The following is a 12984-nucleotide window of genomic DNA, read 5'->3' on the forward strand; positions in this document are numbered from 1 at the left end:
ATTCCCTTCCCCACCCTCCCCTATTCTTTTCCCTTTCCTCTTCTATTCCCTTCCCTACCCTCCCCTTTCCCTACCCTCTTCTATTCCCTTTTAATATGCCGGCAACGCACCTGCAGCTCTTCTGATGTTGCGTGTGTCTATGGGCGACGGAAATTGCTTTCCATCAGGTGACCCGTTTGCTCGTTTGCCCCCTTATTGTATAAAAAAATATGTGTTATTTTTATATAAACATATTTTTTGTAGAGGAATTAAGATCATTAAGTTTTTAAAAAGTTCTAATACATCAAGAATTTGATTATATATTATTGTTATTTCTTACTAAGCTTACTAAAAATATTAATGTTTTTATTCCATTTCCTAGACCTATAGTTTTCAAAATTGACCATAAAGTTAAAGACATATCCCTAGAATATTGACGGAATGTTTCAACCGTCATGAATCTAAAAACAAAACTCCATACAATAACGTCGGTTTATTACATACGTCACATTATACTCCAGGAAATAACGACTGATGTGACTTTTTAAAAAAACTACACAAATTAGGTATTTGTACTGTGAATCACATTATAAAATTCATAAAACCAAACCATATGCCCAAATTTCACGTCAACTAAATTACTAGTTCTAAAAATATGAAACAAAATACAACACAAAATCTTTGAAGGGCTCTCCTGTAAACGATTGCGACGATATATTAAGTATCTAGCGGAATAGAGCAACAATCTCGAGCTGTCAAACGAACCCGAAATTGATATACGTCTGTGTGTAAAAAAAATTTATCATCTTTCTAAGAGATTAAATTGTCAAAGTGCCGATAAGTGCAGATTGGACGACAAACAGATGAAAAAAATTGGTTCTGCTGTCATGTATCACACCGCACACGTCTCTTTTTACCACACAGTGACATCTCGCTTGCTCAGGCCTTTGTTCCTCTATTATAGGTAATTAATAATTATATTAACTTTATGGCCTCACCTTAAATTATATTTTTTGTTTTACTGTTGTAATGCAGCACGTCAAAAATCAAAATAGGAGTAAACCGCTTTTTGTAGGTACACATTTTTGAACTTTATCTTTCTATCCTTACTAATTAGAGAGAATGAAGAAACGTTATAACTTGTACCTCTGCATGTATATCAGCTTCTATCTCTAGCAGGATCTCCCGGGTCTTCTGAATGCCGCCGGCCTCCTCCAGCAGTGACAGAAGGTACTCTTTCGTCTTCAAGTCACGCGTACGCATCTTCAGTATACCTAAAGTGAATTGTTTGCAAAATTAACAAAAATCTAGGAAATTTATCAGCACGCACGCGCCGAACGCGCTGCATTTTAGAATGGGCATTGTCCAAAAAAATCACATGTACTTTTTTTTTTTTTTCGTTATAATAGGGTATTTTAAGAATATAAATTAAATAATTTTGAAATTCATTGGCTAGTTTTTTCTCAATAATTTTTTAAAGTTTCGCTCTGACGTCATCATCGGCCGCCAATTGACCTCTGCATATGTTTTAAATTTCCTTTCAATCTTATTTATAATGGCTGGTTCGTCAAATGCAAGTTCTCATCATGTGAAAGCTGATACGAGAAGCTTACCAAAAGTTCGAAACGTAATGTTGGTCGAATTTATTGCTAATTTAACGCCATTGAAGGTCAAACAAAGGTTAAACGTATTTGTTAAAAAATATAAGTAACTAATGGGTATTTTTTTCGTTTATATACAGAAAAATGATCACTGACCTTATTCCTCGAAATATTTTTGTAATGAGCAAAATTAAAAAAAAAATGGACAATTCCCATTCGTTGTAGAATTTCTCCGCGCCGTACTTGCCGCATTTCTTTTACTATGCGCCATGCGATGCGTAGGTACGACGCGTGCAGCGCGTACGACGCGTGCAGCGCGTACGATGCTGACTTTGCGATCAGCTTTATAATACGTTAATCTTTCTTTACCACCATACTAACATAAAGGTGTGCTTGTCTTTGCCTGGCACATTGGCATAGTCATATTGTGACTAAAGAAACAGTGGAAGGTCCACTGTTTTTAAGAAAATACATACTTATTTTAAGAAAAGGGGAAAAAACATATTTTATGCTTTGTTTTCGGGAGGTACCGTAATGGTCAATTCGAACGCAACGCGACGCGTAGATGCATTTCTAAATTTGAACTGAGGTTACTTGAGTTACGTACGTCTTGCAAATCTGTCAAATTCATACAAATTTAGAAATGCATCTAGGTACCCGTCGTCGTGTTGCTGTCTGAATTGACTCAAATTACCAAGAATAACGTCGCGGTGTTGACTCTTTAGTGAGTGTATTACGGCTACGCTGAACTTCCCCTCCGTGAAGTCGTCGCAAAACGTCATTGTGGAGAGTTTCTAAAAACAATTAATTAAATATTATTAAGAGCCTGTCCAGATGAGGCGTTTTACGCGCGAGTGAGCAACTCGCGCATTTTACGCGAGTACCCGAGATACTAGAGCTACATTATTAAGTTACTAGCTATTTGACCGACCTTTGCTCGGTATTCGATAAAACACGAATATAATAAAATTTCCCAAATTTGATTCCTAGCTAGATCGATTCATCGCCCCCGAAACCCCCTAATTTACTTACTAAATTTCATGAAAATCGTTGGAGCCGATTCAGAGATTCCAATTATACAGGGTGTAACGAAAATAAGTGATAATACTTTAGGGTGTGTACGTGTTCCTTGTAGAGAGTTCACTGTGAAAGTAGCAGCGCTGAAAAACCATAATTTTTTTTCACTTTTGTATGGGGAAACTCGTGACGCCCTTGCCCATACAAAAGTTAAAAAAAATCGTCTTTCAGCGCTGCCACTTTCACAGTGAACTCTCTACAAGCACCACGTTCACACCCTAAAGAATTATCACTTATTTTGGTTACACACTGTATATAAATATATATACAAGAATTGCTCATTTAAAGATAATATAAGATATCGCGTCCACGTACGCGTGTTTTGTTACTCGCGCGTCAAACGCACGAGCGACGCGTGAGTCGAGATACTTGGGTGCCATTGCAGCGACAGCTAGGTAATACGGGTGAGTCCGTTGCGAATGTACGTATTTGCCTGGAGCGTGATAACTTCAAGTCCATGTTAGTAGCGTAAAAACGCGTAAAACGCGGTATCTGGATGCAATAGAAATTGAAACGCGCGTATGGACTTCGCGTGTAAAACGCCTCATCTGGACAGGCACTAATTACTAATTAAGAAAATTTGCATATTTTAAAAGATAGTAATGTATTGACGAAAGGCGGAAATATCACTAAATTAAAGTACAGTAAGAGAGGGGATAAATTTTTTACCTGAAGCTCTGGAATTCGCGTCCCTTCTTCAACAGCCTGAAAATATATGCAATAACGATATTAATTGATATGTATGTTCCTATGCAATATAATAGGTACGTTTATTTTTATATTTAATACTAGCTGTCCCTACTACTATAGATTGAATAGTTTGGGCAAAAATTATATAAGTTTATTGTGCGGGAGCCGTACATTTTTCGTGTCCTTTTCTGGGACTCAAAGTATCTAGATACCAAATTTCAGCAAAATTAATCCAGCCGCTTACGCGTGATGTCGTGAAGGAATTTATGGATTCATTTTTATTTATATCTAAGATATTTTTATAGTTATTTGACATAACAAGAGTAATAAAATTGCAAATGCTTGCATTTTACAAAAAGTTTTATTATAAAACTGATCAACATAATAATATTATTATTATGTACTTACCTCCGGTTTTTTCAAGTCCACATACTCATCTCGTATCTGATAGTAAATTGAGAACATTTTCGCTAAATATTCGTAGTCTGTTTTGTTCTCGCTGAATAACTGCATCAGTTGAATTACGAATACGATGAGACATCCGGTTTCTAAAAAGCAAAAAAATTGTTATACTAGCTGACCCGGCAAATGTTTTTCCATATAAATTATTTCTAGAATCAATATAAAAAGTAGGTAATAATCGGTCAAGTGGGAGTCGAAGTGGCGCACGAAGGGTTCGTACCGTTATAGAGCGAAAATAAGGAAAAATTTGTGTTTTTTGTATGGGAATAATTATTTATTTCATTTTATTTTAATGTTATTATTTAATATTACAGTATACATATATTTGAGGATTTTGTGAAAGTTCCAAGTGTCTATTATGTTGCCATTATGGATCACGAGCGAAAAAAAACCAAAAAATAAGGTTTGTTGTATAGGAGCCCCCTTTAAATATTAACTTTGTTTTGTTTTTATAGCGGTTATAGCGGCACCAGAAATACAATAAATCTGTGAAAATTTCAGAAGTCTAGCTATAGCGGTTCTTGAGTTACAGCCTGGAGACAGACAGACAGACGGACAGACATTGAAGGCTCAGTAATAGGGCCCCTTTTTGTACCCTTTGGGTATGAAACCCTAAAAGTAGATAAAAACCTATTCTCAGACCTAACGAATGTACTATCAGAGAAGTTGATTTATAGGCAGATGGCGGACCTAAGTAATTTGGTCGCGGTCAAACTCATCCGACCGATCACAGCTATCATTGAATTGACATAAACTGATCAAACCACGTAGGTCTGTCAACTGCCTAGGAATCAATTTCCTCGGGTATACATATAAAAATTAATACAAAATTGCCCCCCCCTGGATCATGTTGACGTCCCTACTAAGTATCTTATCAAGTACCTACTTTTAAAGAAAACTTATAAAAGATATGACCGATTCTTTCACAGAAGACGTAATAAATCGATTTGCCGAAGACCCTCGAAAATTACTTATATTTGTATAATGGTATAATGTTTTATTCTGTACTAGCTGTTGCCCGCGACTTCGTCCGCGTGGACTTCAGTTTATAGCGCGCGATGTCAACAAAATTGGTGTCAAAAGCTTTTATAAAAAAACCCTGGTACCCCTTAAATCAATACAGCTGTGCAGTGTGCAAACAATAAGTACTTCATTTTTGTATGTTAAACTTTATATATTATGCCAAATTTTAAAGCTTATTTAGCCCCCCAATTACACAACTTTACCCATAAACTATTTATCATTGATAGGTTTAGCCCCAATTTCACCAACGTCTGTTAGTGTTAACAGCTTGTTAAAATATCCTGTCTTCTCTTTCATTCATATGAAAAACAAAACAGCTAACGTGATACTAATTCGAGCATTAACTTTAACAGTCGTTGGTGAAATTTGGTCTTAAGGTTACGTCACTGCCTGCACAGATAAAGTACTGAGTTATTTAATACCGTAGAATAGATATAACAATCGAAAAAAATCGAGATTTAAATGTAAGATGATACCACCTCTTATAGAAAGACTTTTGAGCAAGCGTCAGCGCGATGTAGAAGACGCACGGCGCCATCTATTATGAATTTTTTGAACAAATTTACGACCCTTACAACCCTTTTTTCCAGTAAAAAAGTAGCCTATGTCCTTTCTCAGGCTTTAGACTATCAGTATACAAAATTTCATTACAATCGGTTCGGTAGTTTTGGCGTTTGGCGTGAAAGCGAGACTGACAGACAGACAGACAGACAGAGATACTTTCGCATTCATAATATTAGTACAGATTATGTGCACACTGCACAGCTGTTTTTGGGTATTTTGATTAATTAAGGGCCGCGCTACACCGGAATGGCAGCGGCGAGGCGAGCACTTTCAGCGCTGCCATTCCGGTGTAGCGCGGCCCTAAGAGGGGTACCACTTACCAGGGTTTTAAAAAGTTTTTAAATTTGACACACATTTTGTTGACACCGCGCGCTATAAACTAAAGTCCACGCGGACGAAGTCGCGGGCAACAGCTAGTTATGAATAAAAACAATAATATATAATAAAGTAGGTATGATTAGTTCTGTTATAATAATGAAGTAAAAAATAAAGCGCCATCTGTTTTCATATATTAGAATTAAAATGTTGATTGCATTGATATATTTTCTGGATGGAATATAGGCCAACACAACACACTCGAACTCCTTAGAAATGCAGTAGGAGTTCTATAAGATAAGATAGATTGATTATTATTATAGCAAGTGATAATATTATTAAACATAATATTCTAACGTATTAAAAACTATAAACAAAAACATAATAACTAATAAGTATGATTAGTTCTATGTTCCAACGAAGTAAAAAAAAAAGCGCCATCTGTTGAATCGTATTAGAACTAAAATGTTCATTGCATCGCGTCGATATATTTCTGGATTTTTTATAATATTATACATAAAATATATTTAAGATTTTTGAAATATTATTTTAATACACATCCAAGACCCAGGAACATTGAAAACTTTTTGTTCCGCCTGCGGGACTCGAACCCAGGACCCCCGGGATGAGCGCTGGCCACGCGCAATGCGACGTAATTTTCATCGATATTTTCATGGAAATAAGATATTTTCCCACATCAAAATGTAGCCTATGTCCTTTCTCAGACTCTAGAATAACTGTGTACAAAATTTCATTGCAATCGGTTCAGTAGTTTTGGCGTGAAAGCGAGACAGACAGACAGACAGACAGAGATACTTTCGCATTTATAATATTAGTTTTTGGCGTGAAAGTGAGACAGACAGACAGACAGAGATACTTTCGCATTTATAATATTAGTATGGATTAGTATAGAAGTATAGATACATAAAATATATTTAAGTAAAAAATAAAACGCCATCTGTTGAATCGTATTAGAACTAAAATAAATTAAAACGCCATCTGTTGAATCGTATTAGAACTAAATTGCATCGATATATTTCTGGATTTTTTATAATATTATACATAAAATATATTTAAGATTTTTGAAATATTATTTTAATACACATCCAAGACCCAGGAACATTGAAAACTTGTTCCGCCTGCGGGACTCGAACCCAGGACCCCCGGGATGAGCGCTGGCCTGCGCAATGCGAATAAATTTTCATCGATATTTTCATGGAAATAAGATATTTTCCCACATCAAAATGTAGCCTATGTCCTTTCTCAGACTCTAGAATAACTGTGTACAAAATTTCATTGCAATCGGTTCAGTAGTTTTGGCGTGAAAGCGAGACAGACAGACAGACAGACAGACAGAGATACTTTCGCATTTATAATATTAGTATGGATTAGTATAGAAGTATAGATACATAAAATATATTTAAGTAAAAAATAAAACGCCATCTGTTGAATCGTATTAGAACTAAAATAAAATAAAACGCCATCTGTTGAATCGTATTAGAACTAAATTGCATCGATATATTTCTGGATTTTTTATAATATTATACATAAAATATATTTAAGATTTTTGAAATATTATTTTAATACACATCCAAGACCCAGGAACATTGAAAACTTGTTCCGCCTGCGGGACTCGAACCCAGGACCCCCGGGATGAGCGCTGGCCTGCGCAATGCGAATAAATTTTCATCGATATTTTCATGGAAATAAGATATTTTCCCACATCAAAATGTAGCCTATGTCCTTTCTCAGACTCTAGAATAACTGTGTACAAAATTTCATTGCAATCGGTTCAGTAGTTTTGGCGTGAAAGCGAGACAGACAGACAGACAGACAGACAGACAGACAGACAGAGATACTTTCGCATTTATAATATTAGTATAGATAATATAACACCTATCTTATTCCCTCCCCCGCCCCCGATGCGAATTATGCGAATTGCCCCAGATCTGTCTCAGATCAAATGTAGTTGTAAATATCATCTGAGGCTTTCTTATCTGCCCATTTTGCATTACAATATTGTTGCATCTTCTGACAATTTTTGATTATCGATCACCATCGTTGATTACTGAGTCCATCCTTGTAGCTTCACCAAAATACATGATGATGGTGAACAATAAGATTATTTTGCTTTTAAAATAAATTATTTCAGTTTGTAAAAGTAATCTTTCTTGGTCAACTCAACTTAAATAAATTAAAATAAATTAAACATTTATTATTATACAACCTATATGTACACTTAAAATATGAATTAGTGAATGTCATAACTCATAATCAATTGTACTTATAGATTTTAAGACTGTTTCAAATGTATTTTATTGTGATAGTGTTAATTTACTTACTCAAATAAACAGTTAAAAAGTTCTTAATCAAAAAGTAAAACTTACGGTTGATCGTCGTTTGGTTATAGTCGTCCAGCGTGACGTCACATTGGTGATCTCGCCAGTAGGTACTCAGCCCCTGTCCTCTTGAAAAATTAATATAACACTCGCTGTACAACTCTGCAGCCTAAAAGTTATGGACGTAATAGGTTGTTAAAGGAATAGTTCAAACTCAAGCATTAAATATATTGTATGATAATTAATTTAATATATAATTTATTAATCAATTTACATGTAAATAAAACTTGCAAAATTTATTTTTATGTGAAATTTTCTTCTTTAGACTTTTACTTCGCAATTGGTTCGATAGAGTGAAACTTAATCGCGTAACAATTATGTGAATTTTGTAGGTAATTATGTCCATACTGCCGATACTATAAAAATATATGTATTAAAACACAGTTTTTTAAAACAAATAATAAATACCTTAGGATGTCCTAATTGAATGATATCCCGTAGCGCTAGGAACTGCAGATGTATGCAGGAGTTAATCGCCAGCGCTTTGCCGAACACCCTGTGTGCGGCGGGCTGCGTGCGCCGGTAAAGGGACTCGTCCATCAAGTCGTCTTGTCTGTGAATATATTTTATATCTTTATCGATTTTATAATTCATTTTTATACATGAAAATAAGCCCCGAATTGTTTCATTTTCTAAAATTAGATACTACATTACATTTCCAAGAATTCAATCTGAGCAAAAACACGATATCTTAAAATTTTCTCGATAGAAAAAAATCACAAAGATGCATCTAATTTTCAAATGTTGCATAGTTATCGTGTTATTGAGATAAAACTAATTTGGCGATGAATCCGCTTGGCGTTGAACTTAACCCTTTCAAATAATTTTCCCCGTTTTTCCACATTTTCCTCTATTTCTTCGCTCCTATTAATCTTAGCGTGATCAAATATAGCCTATAGCCTTCCTCAATAAATGGGCTATCTAACACTGAAAGAATCATCAAAATCCGTTGCGTAGTTTTAAAGATCAAAGGGACATGAGGGAAAAAAGCTACTTTGTTTTATCATAAATATAAAATTCTCGTGTCACAATGTTAGTTACCGTACTCCTCCGAAACGGCCTTACTGATTTTTACCAAATTGTATATTCATATTCAGTAGGTCTGAGAAACGGCTACTGGGTACTTTTTATATTGATAAGTGCATTTGTTGAATAAATAATAGTAAATTATTGCAACTCGAGACTGACGGCGACCATTGTTTGAGCGACGGGATAGCGATGGACATTGCCATGGGCCATACTTATTTAGTCACTTCAATAAAATAATTTATGGGCGAAATACTTTTTATGGCAAAACAACATTTGCCGGTACAGCTAGTAATATGTATAGATAAGTACTCTAGTTTGCGAAAACTAAAGTCGGTAATCGAAATGCTTGAAGTGCAGGACAATTCTGTCCCCCTTCAGCGTGGCATTTTCTTTCAGAATAATATAAGTGATTCTCTCCCGTGATTGTATGTACTTACATAGCAAACGCGTTGTTTATTTTGACCAAGACTTTCTGAATAGCCGTGAGCTTGTCATTGGGTATGTTGAGCCAATAATTGATAGCTTTGGGCAGTTCACTACCCACAAAACCGTAGATGCGTAGAGGCAGCAGATACGTATGTGGCATAAGGACTTTCTGCAATGATAGATTAAAATTAAGTTTAGTATGTGCCAGAATTATAGACTGAACTGTTACTCTTAGGTGTTACGTAGTTTATATTCTCTTTGGTTTTGGGAAAAACATTATAATATTATGTATCTTTTTTTTTAAAGTTTGAATGTATATTTTGTCTAGATTATATCTTTAAACGAGCAATTCTTGTATATACCTATATTTATAATTGGAATCTCGGAATCGGCTCCGATTTTCATGAAATTTAGTATATAGAGGGTTTCGGGGGCGATAAATCGATCTAGCTAGGAATCATTTTTAGAAAATGTCTTTTTATTCGTGTTTTATCGATAATCAATAAACTAAAAAATACTTCCTGACATCTATTGGCGAATAATAATACTATTTTGTGAGCAACTAATTGCTTTAACGACACAACAACAGCTAAAGCTATTCCAGCAGATGGCGTTGTTAAGTAACACGAAGTCAATGAGTGTTTGCTACACCGAGCAAAGCTCGGTCATCCAGGTACTAGATATTTGATACAGATTGTCGTTGTAGAGTTATGTTAATCCAAAAATCAATTGTTATGTGCGGCTTACAATAACATGTTAATGTTCTTTCATTTTTGTTAGTATAACTTTGGATTAAATAATTTAAGTCACAAAAATCTCACCTCCTCCATTTTCGCTTCGTCATACGATTTCTTAGTCCATTTCGCCATGTTTTTCTCTGTTCAGATTCTGTAAATAATAAATAATAATTTAAAATATTATTATGAAGAGCGACACCAAGAGAAGTGTAAGCATCTCATTAAAATCTAATTGAATCGTTATTAAGTAAGACTAGAACCTAATTTTTTTTTAATTATTTAGGTTTTAGACACTTTTGTGTCTAAAATAATAAAAAAAATGATTATTCTTACCTATTTCCACTAATAAAATAAAATAGAAGATAACAAATTTCCCAATATGTCCGCTTATATTCAATTATACTTATGGCATGTGGCGTGTTCTGCTCCTACTAATATGTACTTGAGAATATAAATGCGTAGATAAAATTCTAAAAGTATTTTGGAATGCAATTATTGTTTACATTTTTATGTTCATACCTACTTGATACTTCGTTTTCAGTTACTGTGGAATTTCAGCTAGTTTAAATTAAGGGAAACTAGTCAGCAAACATGTAGCCTTCAAAAATTTCCATTTAGAGTTATTTAGGACTGAGAGTATTATCATTGGCATAAGGTTTTTTCAGACGTAAAAACTCTGTGTTGGACTAGTATAATCCGTATTCAACTTAAATACAGCTTGGCCCAATTTTTACTATATCTACTAACGTTCATTACCTACCAACTCGTCCTTCTCTGGTAGACAAGTGGCAAGCGATTATCGTAAACGCTAACAAAATGTATGTGATTTGACATATATGACATTTGAATAATAATGTCAAATCCCATACATTTTGTGGCGTTGCGTTGGCGTTTACGATAATCGCTTGCCGCTTGTCTAGGCCCCGTGTCTGTCGTGATGTACCAGTAACGAACGCCAAATCACTGATCTCTTCATCTCCAGGGCCCAATCTAGCTATTTAGCAGCTCCGGGTAAAGATAATTTTCGCCGTCCTTTACATACAGAAAACCATATAAGTCATAAGCTAGTTTTGTCTGGAAAGGTGGAATATATAAGTAAATCCAACCTAAAGTAGGATGAAAAGTAAGATTCTTAAACTTGGCTGGTGGATGGCTAATTACAGCTGTGAGCTAGGTTGGAAGATTAAGGGCCTGTTTCACCACTTCCTGATAAGGCTATCCACAAATTAACTTGACAGATCAAGTATGAAGAATCTGCCAAAAAAGTTGTGAATAGCCTATTAGGCACTTTATCAGAAAGTGGTGAAACAGGCCCTAAGTCAATTTTGCCGCCCCTCATCTTTTGCCGCTCTGGGCGAATGCCCGGCTCGCCGTTATAAATGCCTATAGCTAGATGGATTGAAATATATTTTGTGTATTACATTGTTGTATTATACATAAACTTTACGACAGTATATAAATAAGGCTATGGTTATTATACAATATACATGTTACGTTACAAGAGTTCAAATTCCTAGCAAAATCGAACCCTTGCAATTATTTTCAAAAATATCGCTTCGTGTTTTAGTGTGAGCTTACCCTTACCAGCTTATATAAATTTATTCAAACTATTTACGTCAAGAGGCATATGGTACACAAGTTTATATAGCTATTTACACGAATTGCATAATTTTAAAGTTTTAGAAATTCATATAAATAGAAATAGCATCTTCAGGGCAACGACTTCTTTCAAAATAACGTGCTAGTAACTCACTGCCGCACTCAGAGACGAACATAAAGGCGGGGATTAATCTCAATCCAAAACGATAACCTTGCACACAACCAAAGACCAAGCGTATACGCATCGCAATAAGATTCATTTTAGCTTAGCATAAAACTGTAGGTTATCGGGCGGATCTTCTCTGTTTTTCATGTTTTTTTTTTAATTTATTAAAATGTCTTTGGAAATAAACATTAAGAAACAAAATTGTTCGGTTAAGGGCATTTTAATAAAGATTTACTAACAATTTATTCAAATAAAATGTATAATTATCCTAGTTAATACTTATATTTCGATGAAATAGATTTTTATCGGAGGTGAGTTTGTAAATTAATTACAGCCAAAGTATTACGTTTTATTAAAATGTTTATGGTTTAAGGTATTTTAAATATTGTGCTTTATATCTCATATTTTTAACACTTCGTTATTATATTATTGGAACTAGGTAAACCGGGAGTCACGGAATAACAAATTGGGGTTTATCCTCACCTTAATTACTTAACTCTAATTAAATGAAGATTTTGATACTGCAAGCCCAATATTTCTTTTTTCGAGTTTAATAATCAACTAGCTATTTGATCGAGCTTTGCTTTGGTATTCGATAAAACACGAATAAAATGACATTTTCGCGTATTTTCGCGTGATTTTCTGCCGCGCACTGTAAAACTCTGGAATGAACTGTCACCAGCAGTATTTCCGGACCTATACGACCTGCAAACCTTCAAGAAAAGAGCGTATTCCCTCTTAAAAGGCCGGCAACGCACCTGCAGCTCTTCTGATGTTGCGAGTGTCCATGGGCGACGGTAGTTGCTTACCATCAGGTGACCCGTTTGTTCGTTTGCCCCTTTATTTAATAAAAAAAAAAAAAAACTAAAAATGATTCCTAGCCAGATCGATTTATCGTTGCAGCCTATAATCTTTTT

The 12984-nt window shown here is 34.8% G+C and overlaps 1 protein-coding gene across 1 annotated transcript; it reads right to left on the reverse strand.

The window, feature by feature from the left end:
* Positions 1-1934: 1934 nt before the first annotated feature.
* On the reverse strand, positions 1935-10434 carry LOC121727079 (geranylgeranyl pyrophosphate synthase-like). The gene is made up of 8 exons (XM_042114757.1): positions 10387-10434; positions 9577-9734; positions 8519-8663; positions 8099-8219; positions 3756-3895; positions 3327-3362; positions 2238-2374; positions 1935-1983 (listed from the first exon to the last, which is right to left on the reverse strand). Exons 1-8 carry the CDS (start codon positions 10432-10434, stop codon positions 1935-1937), a joined length of 834 nt encoding a protein of 277 aa, XP_041970691.1.
* Between the last annotated feature and the right edge of the window lie 2550 nt (positions 10435-12984).

The sequence above is a fragment of the Aricia agestis genome, chromosome 5 (assembly GCF_905147365.1).
Source record: "Aricia agestis chromosome 5, ilAriAges1.1, whole genome shotgun sequence".
Taxonomy (NCBI): domain Eukaryota; kingdom Metazoa; phylum Arthropoda; class Insecta; order Lepidoptera; family Lycaenidae; genus Aricia; species Aricia agestis.